A 17,157-nucleotide genomic window follows, 5' to 3' on the forward strand; every position below is an offset into this window, starting at 1 on the left:
GTATTTACCATACAAACTGCTGTACACAACATGTACAGGTATTTACCATCACTGATGATGGATTTATGAACACTGAATTAATTATAAAACTATGTCGACTATATATACACGTGTACTTATTACAAATTATACTCGTTTGTAATCACGACTGTAAAAAACCTCACCCGCGGTGCATCGCGTTTATTGCTTTTGCGATGTCCGAATCGTATGACCAATTGACATTTGCTTAGTTCACATGAGCATGGGCGTCGATCGGTGGGGGACAGGGGGGACGTGTCCCCCTCACTTTTCAATGCCGGGGAACAATCTATATAAGTGCCCCCCCCCCCCCCCAGTTCGTTTAGCAAACGCAACACCACCATCACCACCGACAAAAACAACAACAAAAAACAAACAAAAATTAAAAGTTTAACCACTAATGTGTAGCTTTATGGTATTCATTGACATTCCTTTATCACACACACATACTAACACGTGTTGTTAAACAAAACAAACTTTACTTTGCTACACAGATAACGAAAAAAAATAGAGGTTGGTATCAGGGGAAGGGGGGGGGGGGTGCCCAGGTCCATCCGTTGATGTGTATAAAAAGTTAAAATAGTCCCACGATGTGAACCGAGGCAAAGAAACATTTCAAATTTACTTCCCAGAATGCAGGAAAATGCATCTCCTGCATTCTAGATTTAAAAAAAATTCGGGGGCGGGGGTGGGGGGGGGGAGAGACATGCCCCCGGACCCTCCTAGCAACTCCGGCCGTCGATTATGCCCCACCCCATATAAATTTCTGCGTACGGGCCTGGGTATTTAAAATTCTTTCATGCATCTTAATGTTTTGCAGCCGTATTAATTAATACTTGATATGTTGCCTGGTGAGTACTCAAGTAAAAAAAAATTTCATTTATAGTAATCCATTGGTAGGTACTGCTTTGTCCTCTGTACATCGGTTATCCAAATATTCCTATTATATGTTGGACATTTGTGAGAGATGTAACAGAAGAAACCTGCTGATACAACATGAAGGACGAGGGAGCCCCCAACAAAAAAAAAAAAAACCTCCATTTTGAATGGTGTTTATTAAATGAATATAATTTTTTTTTTTTTTAAACTGTTCCAGGACTGGGCAGCACACACCACTCATATGGTAATCAATTTTTCATTTTCTACCTTCAGTTCAGAAATTTGTGACAGTGCCCCTTTCAATTTTTCTGAATCTGAGAGTTCTGTTATTTTCTCGCTCAACTTGGGAGTAGAATTTGGACGTGTATAATTTGTGCCTTCTGCGAGTGACAAACTCAGAGAAACAAGGGTCATGGCCGCTTCCTTCATCCGCTTCGTCTCCTTTCTGTTTTGAATGCGAGTGTATCTTTGACCGTGATCGGTTGTGTGTTCATATCCCAGATTGATGGTTGGAATCCAGTCTGGATTTGTGTCATCATACAGAGTTGATGGATTTCCTAAACAGAAAAAAAAGGAGTAAAAATTAATATATAAATCAGGACTTCTAGAATTGTTATAAAATCGACTAGCCATGGGATTAGTGGTTTTAAACATTTACTAGCCACAATTAAAAATTCACCAGCCGTACTTTACTTTAAGTTAATACAATTTTACTAATTAATAGTAATAGTCGGATATAACATCTAAAGAGAGAGACATAGCTTTAAAAAACTAACACTGGGGGTGTTGAGGGTGGGGGATGGATATTCTTAAAAAACTAACACTGGGGGTGTTGAGGGTGGGGGATGGATATTCTTAAAAAACTAACACTGGGGGTGTTGAGGGTGGGGGATGGATATTCTTAAAAAACTAACACTGGGGGGGTTGAGGGTGGGGGATGGATATTCTTAAAAAACTAACACTGGGGGTGTTGAGGGTGGGGGATGGATATTCTTAAAAAACTAACACTGGGGGTGTTGAGGGTGGGGGATGGATATTCTTAAAAGACTTTAACTGTAACATTTGACCAAAAATAATTCACTAGCCGTTGGGCATGGTAATAGTAGTTATTTGCTAGCCCAACAATGAATATCACTAGCCATGGGAGTGGGGCTACCATAATCTAGAAGCCCTGTATAAATGAAAAACTTTGTGTTTATCACTTGCCAAATGTTTTAAAAATAAACAAATAAATGAATGTTTAGGGTCTTTTAAGGAAGCTTTTTTGGGTTGATACATATCCATGATCACTTGAATATAATAATGATACCAGATATCTTTGAAATTGAAATTTAATTTTTAGTACCATAGGTCTCTTAAAACATAGGCCTATACTGCCTATAACTAGCTAAATGTTCATAGGCACACACACACACACACATATATATAAATTAAATTTTCTTTGCGTGTATACACTTTATGACAATCTGATTGGCCCAGAGGTGCTTCCTTTTGTTTTGTTCATATCTCAATGAACCGAAAAATGTAAGCCACACCTACTACACCCCCCCCCCCCCCCCCCCCCCACTGGCTCGTACTACTTTAGTGCAACAAGCCGGATTATTCAGGCAATAATATTTAGATATTGCAGAAAACAAACGTGAAAGCTACAATAGCAATACAAAAAAATGTATACAATAAATTAATGGAAAATGCTATAGCAGAGTAGACATGTATGATGTAGATCTATACGCACTGGTTTAAAAAAACAAAAATCTTCACTAATCATGACATGAGACTTGGTCGGTGGCCAAAGAAATAATGTAGTATACTTCACGCTTGTTAACTTACTTGTAAGCAATGTTCTACAGCTGTTGGCGAAAATTACAGGCCCGTAGCACGGGGGTGGGTGGGTGGCCAGCAATAATTTTGGCTCTTTTTTTTTTGGGGGGGGGGGGATAACCTTTACATCTCGACTGAATGTAAACGTTGTAGCGAGACTAACAGATCGAGATTAACTGCGAGAGTTACAGTAACAGGCAAATAACCTTTGAATTTTGTCCCCCCCCCGAAATACCTCGCGCCTTTGGCGCTCATTCAATTGGGGCCCCCAATAATGTCCACATTCACATTCATAAAATATAAACTAAACACAAATAGGACAATTTCTTCCAATATAAATATATGATCAGTAAAAATGCACAAAAGCTAGAGGAAATGATGTCATTTACAAAACAAATCACCTGATTCAAATAATAGTGAATGAACATTTGCATTCTTACGCGACATAAGTATCAATGAAGTTTACAAAAACAATACTACAGGCGTATTTATAAAGCTAAACAAAATAAATTCAGTTATGTATTGTTAAAGTATGCATATAAATTCAATTATAAGAATTTACCGCAATTATTTTTCGGTTCATCCAAGTATGAACCGACAAAAATGATGTGCACACTTTTGTATTATAACAATTTATCGTACATAGTTTTTTCGGTTCATACTTGCATGAACCAAAAAATAATTGCGGTCAATTCTTAAATATATATATATTTATTACCCATATGGGCTCAAATATACAGGGTAATATTTTTTCGATCTCTGCACAGTGTGCAGATTGCTTCTACAGCCACTGATTGGCTGGCTTAAAAATCACGACGTTTGGTTGGTTGCTTGCCATGGCCGGAACTTCACTTTCATTCATATAATGTTTCCATTCATGAGTCAGATTACACATACCTTATACGATCTACAAAGATTTACAAAAACAAATGGACTCATTTGTTTCGTAAACATTAAATGGTATATTTTCATAAACAGCAGCTTTAGTAATATATAAAAATAATTATTTTCAAATGCAAATACAGTTGTATTATTTTGTACTGCAAACATTTAGCTGTAAAAAGAACAGTTATGCTATGACGTCACTTACATTAGAGAATAACTAACGAGCTACGAGGAATTATGAATTATCTGTCCCGAGTGAATGAATGTTGTAAACCCGAGGGTTTTACATTCATTCACGAGGGACAGATAATTCGTAACTCCTCGTAGCGAGTTGGTTATTCTCTTTATTACCCATTGTCAATTTTAACTGATTTTTAATGTAAAGATTCCTCTGCAGTCTACAACAAAGCCATCAGCCATTACGTCATATAATCTTACGCACATTACCTGACGTAATGTAAGTGACGTCATAGCATAACGGCATTCTTCTTACAGCCAAATGTTTACAGTACAAAATAATACGACTGTATTTGCATTTGAAAATAATTATTTTTATATATTACTAAAGCCGCTGGTTATGAAAATATACCATTTCATGTTTACGAAACAAGCGAGTCCATTTGTTTTTGTAAATCTTTGTATATCGTATAACGTATGTGTAATCTGACTCATGACGTATAATCTGACGTATAACGTATGTGTAATCTGACTCATGACGTATAACGTATGTGTAATCCGGCCATGACAAGCAACCAACCAAACATTGTGATTTTTAAGCCAGCCAATCAGTGGCTGTAGAAGCAATCTGCACACTGTGCAGAGATCGAAAAAATATTACCCTGTATATTTGAGCCCGTATGGGTAATAAAATACTATATGACGTAATGGCTGATGGCTTTGTTGTAGACTGCAGAGGATTTTTTACATTAAAAATCAGTTAAAATTGACAATGGGTAATAAAGAGAATAATCAACTTGCTACAAGGAGTCACAAATTATCTTTCCTTCATGAATGAATGTTGTAAAATCCTCGCCAAAGGCTCGGGTTTACATTCATTCACTCGGGACAGATAATTCATAATTCCTTGTAGCTCGTTAGTTATTCTCTAAATAGATGTATTACCCATAACAGGAAAAATAAAAATAATTTCTCACTGAAAAATGATCATGGATTGGTCCAATGAACAATACTATTGGATGACAGGGCTAGCTTTGGGTGAGCATATATTCGCCAAATTGTCTATTATAAACTTCAAAAATTGCAGAAATCAACAGTTATTTTCTTTAAAATGTCAATTATTACATGTAATTATTTCACCAAATTAAAATAAAATTCACATTTTGCGAGAGCCAGAGTTAGCCCTGGATAACTTGACACTTACAAACCAACATCGTGTAGTTTAAAGGCGCTCTGTCACGGATGGCTGACCTAATTATTGACCCAACAAAGTATTATATGACAATTTATACATTGGATTTGTACCTAAAAGTACTTTATTAAACCATCTACATAACCAGTATATTCCACTTATTATTGATATTTTATAAAAATAATTGAATTATGTCAACGGTCCATAATTCAGAGAAGAATAATGGCTATTTGGAGCATTCATTTTCACTCCAAAATTGAGAACATTTCAGTCTCAGTTTTTTGCTATATGACCGCATCTGGCTGTAGTACCGGTCCGAACAGGTGGTTCATTAACCGATTCACTCCGGTTGTCACTTGCTCTGTATACCTATGTCCCAAAAGGTTGATGCACAATATTACAAAATAACATGGGCAAAATACAGCCAGAGGGCTTACCATTAAACATACATACCTATGTCCCAAAAGGTTGATGCACAATATTACAAAATAACATGGGCAAAATACAGCCAGAAGGCTTACCATTAAACATACATATTGTTTTAATTCTTCACCATTTCCTAGAAGTGAATATGTGAACCATAACATGTGTCACAATTAGTAACTATAGGACCGTGATGAATGAATGAACTCTCACCCGGAAGTGATCTGTGTAGTGAGACCGTAAAGTCTAGTGACAGATTTTGTCAAACTTGGTTTGAAGTCAATTTGATAATTTGGGTCATTTACACCATGACAAGCTATACTAGAGCCGTGTAACTTATTAACTCTAACCAATACACCAAAGATAGATGCACCATACCATCCAATAAAACTTCATATCACATTGTTACTCCTTGGTCGTCCACACAATAGATGGCCATCAATCAAGCAGCCACTATGGTAATGTATGACCTTGTTGGTAGTTCTGATATGGGGAACATATAAAGAAGCTAATTATCTAGTTAGTTCATTAAAAATATTAGTTTTCATCAATTGTTGCAATGGACAACAACTGTTTCATAATGAAGTGTTGAAATCCAGTTTTTTTCTGTACATATCAGCATGAAGATCCACATAATTATTATTATTAATGGCAAATACCAATTCTACTTTCATAGTAGAATACTATGTTATATATTCACAATACCATCAAAACTGTTTGTCACCATGACTGTACATTCGAAAAAATTTATTATACACAAAATCACAGAAATTAGGGTGAATTTGGATATTGACCTTGTGATCTTGAATTTTGACTTTTTACAATGAGAAACTCAGTGTTAGACACTCAGATCAATTTATTTATTGCATGTAAGAATACTAGAATATACATTTTGACACACACCCCTAAAAAATAAAAATAAAATAAAAATAATAAAAATAAATAAAATTGACATGTTTGCAATATTTACCCAAATAGGCTTGGCTCAAATCCACATCTATGTAATTACATTTTATAAGGATGCTACACTAGTACATTTTAATTTTGGCTTGCTAAACATATATTTTTGGGGATAAACAGTAATTTCATGTTTTACATTATGGTCTCACTACACAGATGTCATCTGCCATTGAAACCCATGTTAAATTGCCCAACTTCAAGCGAAGAACAGGTGGTTCATTAACCGATTCACTCCGGTTGTCACTTGCACTGTATACCTATGTCCCAAAAGGTCGATGCACAATATTACAAAATAACATGGGCAAAATACAGCCAGGCGGCTTGCCATTAAACATACATATTGTTTTAATTCTTCACCATTTCCTAGAAGTGAATATATGAACCATAACATGTGTCACAATTAGGAACTATAGTGGACCGTGATGAATGAACTCTCACCCGGAAGTGATCTGTGTAGTGATTGATTGATTGATTGAATGTTTGTTTAACGACACCCCAGCACAAAAATACATATCGGCTATTGGGTGTCACAAATGGTAAGTATATGAACATATTTGTATAGACTCATGTAAGATCTGTGTAGTGAGACCAAAATATGCCATAACAGTAGACTTGGGATAGGAATTGTTACATTTTGAAAGAATACTCTGAACTAGACGGCGTTTATATACGATGTGACTATATACGACGGCCATGTATATAGCCTTCGTTAGCGGAGGCTGGCTATATTTACAGCAAAAATGTATATAGACAATAAGTATTTGATTGATCCATATTACTGAACCATCTGGAATAGAAGGAATACATACTAATTACTGTACAAACAGTGCGTTTTCTCAACAGGGGGACAGGGGGGGTATATGAATCTTCGAACAACGTAATAAGTATTTGATTGATCCATATTACTGAACCATCTGGAATAGAAGGAATACATACTAATTACTGTACAAACAGTGCGTTTTCTCAACAGGGGGACAGGGGGGTATATGAATCTTCGAACAACGTAATATTGCCCCTACAGTAATAACAAAAAATTAATAATAATAAATAAATAAATAAATAAAAATAAAAATTACAAATTATCAGCTGCTGAGGTAATTATCTGAAAGAGAAACTAACTTCGGACAGTACACAAACTAACAACAGGACTTGAACTTAATAATTTTTCTCCCATTGCAATTTTGAGGCTCCTTACGTAATAAGGGGTGTCGTTAAACATTCATTCATTCCATTCATTCATTCCTTACGTAATAAAAAAAAAATTAAAGTTGATTTTACCACAAATAAAATTTCAAGGGGTAATAAAACTCAAAATACATTTTTTTTTTATACCAGTAACACTGAGACCACTCCCAGGTCCCCTCTAAATTTATGTAATATTTCTGTAACAACAGCCCCCACCGCGACGTGATTTTACCAACATTATAATACATGTAATAATAATAATATAGTATTATTATTATTATTATTATTATTATTATTAGTCTACTACTACATTTTTGGGTGGCGGGGGCAGTATTTTTATCGGGGGGTGGGGGGGGGGTGTCTATAAAAATGCAAGATTAATAATGTGCGTGCACACACACACAAACGGCAGGCTGAACTTCTTCCTGCATGTAGAACTGAATTAAGTAATAATTAAGCCAACCTTTGTACGCCAAAACAAGCGACAGTAGGCCCCTATACTGGGGGTTTTTTGGCGTTTTTTTTTGTTTTCTTTTGTTGTTTTTTATGCTGTACATTAAACCACTTTGCGAATCAGTCAAAATAATTTGCAAACGTTTAATGAAAAAAAACGACTGGCTGGTTGTATGCCACATTTGTGACGCTGGAAAACATGTTATACGTTTCGAACCAAGCACTATAGCGTTGTAACCAGCTAGACTCTCTCCCCTGCTAAATTCCATGCACACGCGCCTGAGGATAATAATAATAATAATAATAATAATGATAATAATAAATGGTGAGTTCATGTTCAAACTGTATATTATTTTATTTCAGCATATTCAGTTATTTTCATCATGAAATAATATTTTTTTATTATTATTTTATTATATAGCCGGCCCTCATTTACCAAGTCTCTATACAACGCGGTTGTTGTTTATATAAAATTATAAAATATATTATACGGTTGTTGTATATACAGCCTCATCACTACGAGTCTGTTTTGCCGTATTTTTATGACTTTTCACAAGACTTCCAAATTTAAAACATGAAGCGTGTCATGGAATTCCCTCGATCATGGAATTCCCTCGATCGTAGTTCAATCAAAATGTTTTGGATCATACAGTAACTAGGTTTGGTATTCCAAATGAATGTAATTTCCATTTATAATCCATATTTAGAGAAATAAGGCCCACTAAATCGGTGATTGAGCGCCTTTAAAGAGTTTGTGTTTACCGCTGTCTGTTTTTGGTGTTAAATTTAAAACAAAATGTCATTTTAATAAAATTCATTATTGATTTTGTACCAGAATAAAGAGAACTTTTGTTTTTAAAAATTATCTATGAACATGATTAAATTACAAAGTTAGGACTATAGGCTATAGCAATACTCAAATATACAATAGTACTCAGAACAGTATATTATAGGCTATAGCAATACTCAGAACAGTATATTATAGGCTATAGCAATACTCAGAACAGTATATTATAGGCTATATATAGTCAACATCCCTAACTGCGTTATGTTTCAAATTCCGTTCACTTTGTTTTCTCGTGCACAGTTCGCGCAATCAGCATCCGATTTGTTGTCATCGGCATGTCGTTCATTTATGAGGTTTTTCTTCATAGTTCAGGAACATTTTTATAAACAATAAGTTGAGAAAAGTAAGTATCTAAATACAAAACTTTATAAACCCCTAAAACCATTAATTTTACCAAGTCGTTTTTGTTTATTCCTTAGAATTACCGATATCAGGTCCACATGACTCGTAAAAATTGACTTAAAATGGAGAAAGATTAATTAATATTCGGTGCGTATCACATGACCTCTCACGTGCCAGATCAACAAGACCGAAGTATTTAATTTTTCCGATTTTTAAGACCCCTGCTGTTAGAAAACAATTTCAATTATTATATTCGATCTGCAAAAGATATGCCACATTTTTGTGCCTCTATTGTAGTGAATAGTATTCATAATCCATTCATAACAGTTGTAAATAATTTTGAGTATATAAATTGTGTTAATTTCGAATCAATTCATTAAAGAAAATGATATTTTATAAACTATTCGCAGGTATGAACGTAATGCCTATCAGTATTGACATCAAGTTTGAGCGATGTGTGTTGATAAAACTCGGACCGGACCAGAAAGCTTGATAAATTGAAGTTTTCCTTTAAAACAATTAATAAATTAAGTGTTCGGCAACTGTGCATAATGAAGAAACATATATTTTTTCATGTAGTTGCCGTAAAAATGGAAAATGATGAACCGCACATGCGCAGGAAGATACTTTTTGAAAACGCATGCACCTGAACGCAGTTAGAAACGTCGTACCCTTTCCTTTTTAACGGAGGGTGTTTCACTTTTATTTATTAGAATGGATTTGTTTTACATCCACATTGTTGATTTTTTACGTTACTTGATTGCAATTTTTTTTTTCACGTATTGTAGCTGAAAAATGTAGAATAGTATTTCCTCAAATATCGTATTCGTGTTTTTGTCATTAGGTGAACGCAGTTTGGGACGTTGATGGTGTTTATATATATATATATATAATCATATAATATCTTACATTTTCAGTGCAATCAAATTAGTTTAAGAATTTGATAACTTTGCAAATTAGATGTAAATTAGTCGAGGTCTCGGCACTAGGTTTATTGATATTTAAGCAAACCTACATTTCAATGGCAGTTTGACACTGAAAGCTGTCCAGTGTTCAGAAAACTAAAAACGTAGGCATAACTTTATTTTGATGTAAGGACATCCAAAATGACGTCATTCGAGTTTGACATCATTTCCATTCAAAAATACACCGCGTCACATATTCTTACGTCATTTGAATATCTAGTAATGGCAGACTGGAATTAAAGTTGCGTGTACAGTTTAAAAAACATGTATTAAGTTTGAGCTTATATGATAAAGAGATTATTACCCTCGTGTATTTCGGTATCGTCAATAGAGGGTTCCGCGATATGTGCTAAGAATAGCAATATTACCCATACCTCTGTGCGGCCGGCCATTGTGGAAGGCAAACAATAGCGTTTCACTGTTGTATACAAATACGAGCTTCGCAGTTAGATTTATAACTTAACTCCTTTTAAATATTTTTTTTTTTAACTGTTAGTAGACACTGGATTATTTTGATAACATGCAGGATTATTTTGATACACAGGATAAGACGGCAAAGAGCAGATATGGAAAAAACTTGATATATTTGGAAGCAGGATTCGTACAAAATTGCCTGTGGAAAATGGCTTCAGGACCCCCAGTTCTATCCGACATTTACGTGCACAGATCTGATAAATTACCTGATTTTTAGCCAAGCCCTTTTTATACGCTGAAGGACTTATTATATTACAGAATTATAAAAGTTTGGATGCATATGACCGTTTTGTGTGTGGTTGGGTGAGGGATGTTGGTGTTTACATCCATGATTCAGTCCATGTGATACGTGCAAGGGTGATGCATTCACAATGACTTAGTGACACATCGCTTTATTCGTGGATTATTTTCGGTAAAGCTGATAAAGTTCTTTGTGTCCATTGTAATTGTAAAGAAGGACTTGGCGCATCATTTTCTCATGTGGCATCCACGTTATTTTATATTGAAGCCAGTGTGAGGTTACGGGAAAGCAGCACTGTGACACAGAAACCAGCCTATTGAATGTTGCCTGCATCACTTCTGTTGACTATGCACCACTTAAAAACATTAACTTCACTTCAAGAACTTAAAAAAACCCCGGCTGGATGAGCAGGTAGATCAGCCTCCACCGAAAAAAGCAACAGAATCAACAGCTCATTAAAAAAAGGAAATTCATGGGGCCACATCAGTAGAGTGGGATGTATTTTTCAGTGCAATTAAGGTGAAAAACCAGCATGCTTGGCTGTAACAAGAGAGTACAATGAATGCTATATTCCAAAGGGACTCTAACCCAAATATCCTGTTATCCTTTCAGTCTGCATCCAAGTCTGAAATAATTACTCACTGCAAGTTACTCGTTAAGGACATTACTGTCACAGAGTTAGAAGTGATTAATGTTGAAACTGGCATAGATTTCGAACCAATCAGGTCACAGCTTCTTGACAAATTAGATGAAGATCCAGCACTATATGGTATTTGCGATGATTCTGCTAATGATTCACCAATGATCACATGCAATTCAGCACTCTCTCCACAAGCCGTTTGAATGGTTTCATTTTTCTTGTGTGGAATTAAAGCACCCACTGGAAAGTGGTATTGTATTGACTATAGGAAGGGAGTGGCAGTGAAGAAAGTGAAATGTGCTAATAAAACTAAAAGAAAATAACTTTTCAAATACAAACTACTGTACACATGTACAGGTATTTAGTATCACTGGTGATGGATTTATGAACATTGAATTTAATTATAAAACTATGTGAACTATACGTGTACTTATTACAAAGTATGACTAACTCACCAAAAAACACGTCTGCAATTTTCTTATCAATACTAATTGATAAGAAACCCAAGCTGCACTGATGAGCCCTGGGAGGGCGAAACGTGTACACAGTCAAAAAGTGAGAAGAAAAAAAAAGAGTTAAATTCAGTTATGATGATTATAATTTAACAACACTTTTTTTTTGCGATTAGTTATTTTGTCAGCACCTATATAGGTGTCATTACTTTTGTTATATAGGGTCTGGGATGTAGTCCAGTGGTAAAGTGCTTGTCTAGTGTGGGATCGATCCCTGTCTGTGGGCACATTGGGCTATTCCGTATTCCAGCCAGTGCACCACAAGGATGTGGTATGTGCTATCCTGTCTCTAGGATGGTACATATAAAATATTCCTTGCCAGCAATAGAAATAAGCACAATATTGTCACCTGTCCAAATAACTGGTTTGTTTTATTCAAGTACATGGACATCGGTTTTGATTGCTCGAAATGAAGATGCATTGAACAATACACAGAGGTACATTTTATCTCCCCCCCCCCCCCCCCCCCCCCCCCCCCCCCCCCCCAGTAGATTTACACTTGTCAGGATAAACAGATAAGTGTTGATTTTGTACGTTTCTTGCTACTTGAAAAAAGTAGTGGGTTTCCTTTCTAAGACTTTGTAAAAATTACCAAATGTTTGACATCCAATAGCCGGTGATTAATAAACAATATGCTCTAGTGGTGTATTTTGAATGGTGTTTATTAAATGAATATAATGAAATTTTTACTTTTTGGTGAAGGACATTTTTTTTTTTTTTTTTTAAACTGTTCCAAAACTGGGCAGGTTTTGGAACACTCATGTGGTAATATTTAAAAAAAATTATGCACAAGTACTAGGTAGAACACAGGCGACCAATATTTCTTGCACCATTACCTAGTTCATTAACATGTTTCGCCCCTCCCCGCCCGAGTACTCTGACTGTAAGAGAGCTAGACGGACATTTGAACAGTTATACGATCTCATTACAGTCAGAGATCAACCTATGTTTTTTTTTGGCAATTCCTGACAACCAAAAAGTTGGCAAAGATTCCCGCTTTAATACCACACCAATCCTATGTTTGACGTCAAATACCTTTACATCGATCATTTTCGAGTTAACTGATAAAAAAAAAAATCCACATATTAATCACTAATACACATACTACAGAAAGAAATCCGACAGCACCCACATTCAGCTACGCTTTGTGATACTCCGTTGCCATAATTACAAAGCTCGGCGATCTATTTCGAGACGAAGATCACGTGATCGCACACTGGTCTCATACCAAGCGACGTTACAACATGGAAGAGTTGGCCAATGCCGTTTTGGATGAATTTGGATTGAATTACGTCATTAAACCAAAACAGTTACAGATTATTGATTCCATTTTGAATTTGAAGGATACATTTGGGGTGTTATCGACAGAATACGGCAAAAGTATGTGCTACGTATTGCCTCCTCTTATGAAAGATAAAGTAAGTAGTAATTTAATTTGATTATTTTATTTTTTATGAATTAGTCACTAGTACAGTAGTAGTGTGTGTGGGTTTTTTTTCCAACAATTGCGTAACGCTCTTGAGGGGATGGGGTATCATACGATGTATTCCGAGGCGTTAAGGGGACGGATGGCAATGCTTGTTACTGCAAAATCAAAACTGAATCGGTGCATAGCTCATTCGATCTTTAAAACTTATCTTGCAAAATAATTATAGTTGTTTTGCTATTCAGATCAAACTAAAAAATATTGAAATGTTTTGTTCAACGACACCACTAGAGCACATTGATTTATTAATCACTAGCTATTGGATGTCAAACATTTGGTAACTCTGACATGAGTATTGGAGATGAAACCCGCTACATTAGCAATGGATCTTTTATATGTACTTTCCCACAGGCTGGACAGCACATACCACGGCCACTGACCAGTTCTGGTGCATTGGTTCACCTTTGAATGTGTACAAATTCCTGTTCTACACAACCATCCACTTTTATCCTCGAAACGTTCTTTACAGCATGCACATCCCATCGCAGAAACACAAAAAGAAACTAATCCATGTTGTAACGTCGCTTGGTATGAGACGGCCCCTGTAACTGCTGCACAAGGCGGAATCGCCCAGTGTGCAATCATGTGATCTACGTCTTGAAATAGATCGCCGAGCTTTGTAATTATGGCGACGGAGTATCACGAAGCGTAGCTGAATGTAGGTGCTGTCAGATTTCTTTCTGTAGTATGTGTATTAGTGATTAATATGTGGATTTTTTTTTTATCAGTTAACTCGAAAATGATCGATGTAAAGGTATTTGACGTCAAACATAGGATTGGTGTGGTATTAGAGCGGGAATCTTTGCCAACTTTTTGGTTGTCAGGAATTGCCAAAAATATACATAGGTTGATCTCTGACTGTAATGAGAGCGTATAACTGTCCAAATGTCTGTCTAGCTCTCTTACAGTCAGAGTACTCGGGCTACAGTGCAGCTAGGGTTATTCACTAATCAATGCCTGAAAATTACCAATATTTTCAACAGTGACTGCAAACATGTTTGGAGGATTATTTTTGTTAATATATAGAGTTCTTTTTGGAAATAATTATTTTTCAAGTGAATCTGTTATGAATGTATTTTTTTCCAGGGGTATTCAGATGCCAATTGTAACTGTCCTAATAGTAATAAAACATATTTACAGGTGTGTGATGGGATTTCCATTCTTCAGTCAAATGTAACAACTGATGGGTACACATTTGTAAGGGCACAACACACAAACACAATTTTATCAAAAACTGGGTTTGAACTCAGTATTTATTATAAGATAAATCAATAGGACATGTCCTAGGTCCAATCGGTTTATAGCTGAAACCAAAGCCGCCTTGTCTTTCACTTTTTTCGTTAGTTTCTTCACTCTGACGCGTGATAATGCTAGGAAGCCTTTAATAAAAATAAATCCTTTATTGTCACTCCCGTAGCGGACATTACAACTGACAATGCCACAAGTAGTCGGCATTATGTTGGTTTAGGACGAATGAAAACTAACAAAAAGATTCGACAACTAGGCCTAGCTATTATTAGGTGTTGACGCTTTGTTAGCCTTCCAACATGGCCGACCGCTATGGATCGTGGGTAATCTAGTATGACGCGTAACCCTAATGTATTATGCCCGCCAGAGGCTCGCATTAAAATTGTTTGCAATTGTATTATAATTATTGGTTGAACAAAGTTTTGAACATAATTACAACTTACCAGATATAAAATGATCAGAACAAACTCTCAAATGGTCCAATGTTTTCTCTCCTAGGTCTGACCGGTTTATAGAGCGAAGCCAAAGCCTCCTTCGTCTTTCACTTTTCTCTTGAGTTTTTTCACCCTGACGCGTGATTATGCTAGGAAGCCTAAAAAACCGTTTATTATCTCTCCCGTGGCGTGCATTACAACTAACAATGCCACAAGTAGTCGGCATTACATTGGTTCAGGACGATACATTCGACAAAATTTATAGCTTTGATGTTATGTTCAGCCTACCAACATGGCCGACCACTATGAATCGTGGATAATCTAATATGAAGCGTAACCCTATAGGTAGCACTAAACCAAAAATTTCCAGCTGGGTCAAAGTTCGAGATGCAGCGAACTTTTAATAGAGAAGTTAACACCACAAGTCCTGATTGGTTATAAATGTGAGTGTGTTGGTTGTGGAAAAAAAATTTGTTTCATATCGGCTAAAAATGTATGCAATTTTATTTCATCTAGTATCAGGCCCGGTTACTAGTAATTTCGTACCATCCATTTCGTACCATAGTTTATGGTCATTTCGTACCATAGTGCTTTGTTCATTTCGTACCACAGTCATTTCGTACCATAGCCATTTCGTACCTACTTTTTACCATCTCGTACCATAATGTTTGGTCATTTCGTACCATAGTCATTTCGTACTCGGTATCTTATTTTTGCCATGGTATGCCACTGCTTAATTTTATTGTTGACGAATAAACGTTGAAGTGTAAACATGCCTTGTAACACACGGTCTTCATGAGTAATTAAGGTTTTTCTGAGATCGGCTTGTCTTAGAAGATCTTGATATGTTATTCTAACACATGGTGCTCGTTGGTAATTAAGGGGACATTCCTGAGTTTGCTGCAATTTTAAAGTTGTTATCGACTAACAGAGACTGTTTAATGATTGTAATTACATACCAACTATATTTTTCTGCATAACATATTAGTGGCTGTATATTAAACGTGTTTCTGATCGTTCTAATATTTGTACTAGGTTAAATTTGATTTTATTTCCTAAAATATTTTTTTTTCGTACGTATGGAATTATTTGAAGACAAAATCCAGTTTGGGCTTCTTACAAATATTAAGACGACCAGAAACACACTGAATATACAGACACTGATATTCTAAACAAGAAAATATATTTAATATGTAAGTTTAATCGTAGAAATATTTTATTAGTTAGAAACATCTTATAATACAGCAAACTCCGGAATGTCCCATTAATATAATGATGAACGGAAACGTGAGGAGATGAAAGTATTATATCATCTTTTTTTTCTTACTTTCTTTCTTTATTAAAGGGTGGGGCTTCAATATGGTTGCATTAACCTAATATTTATTTTTTAAACTATTAATTCGACATTTTACTATCTATCATTCAACTAAGCTGCACAATAAATGATTGAGGTACGAAATGACTTTGGTACGAAATGACCAAGGTACGAAATGACCAAACACACATGGTACGAAATAACCATGGTACGAAATGACTTGGGTACGAAATGACCAAATAACTATGGTACGAAATGACTAAGGTACGAAATGACTTGGGTACGAAATAGTAAAATTAGGTACGAAATGACTATGGTACAAATTGACTGGTTACCTCAGGCCCTGCATTGTACCAAAGAAGAAAGTTGTATCTCAAAGTTCGAGGTGCACCGTGAAATATTTACGCAGTAAACTGTTAACAGTTGCGGGTCGAAATGACATTGATTATTTATGAAAACACTATTTTCCATTGCCAATAAATAAATACACTTGTATTTGTTATAAGCGTCAAATCAACCATTCCACCCCCCACCCCCCCCCCCCCCAAAAAAAAAAAAAAACAACCCACCCACCCCAACAATAATGATATTAATGATAATATTAATGATAATAATAATAATAATAATAATAATAATAATAATAAATAAAAATGTAGGTTG

General features: G+C 35.6%; 1 protein-coding gene across 2 annotated transcripts; it reads right to left on the reverse strand.

The window, feature by feature from the left end:
- Positions 1–400: 400 nt before the first annotated feature.
- On the reverse strand, positions 401–15,492 carry LOC121373261. 2 transcript variants are annotated; one of them, XM_041499782.1, is made up of 2 exons: positions 15,192–15,492; positions 401–1,454 (listed from the first exon to the last, which is right to left on the reverse strand). In XM_041499782.1, the coding sequence occupies exons 1-2, from the start codon at positions 15,406–15,408 to the stop codon at positions 1,135–1,137; spliced, it is 537 nt and encodes a 178-aa protein (XP_041355716.1). In that variant the 5' UTR covers positions 15,409–15,492; the 3' UTR covers positions 401–1,134. The 2 variants fall into 2 exon arrangements, with proteins under 2 accessions (XP_041355716.1, XP_041355717.1); XM_041499783.1 differs by lacking the exon at positions 15,192–15,492 and adding an exon at positions 3,955–4,006.
- Positions 15,493–17,157: the final 1,665 nt, after the last annotated feature.

Source organism: Gigantopelta aegis, chromosome 5 (assembly GCF_016097555.1).
Source record: "Gigantopelta aegis isolate Gae_Host chromosome 5, Gae_host_genome, whole genome shotgun sequence".
NCBI classification, from domain to species: Eukaryota; Metazoa; Mollusca; class Gastropoda; order Neomphalida; family Peltospiridae; genus Gigantopelta; species Gigantopelta aegis.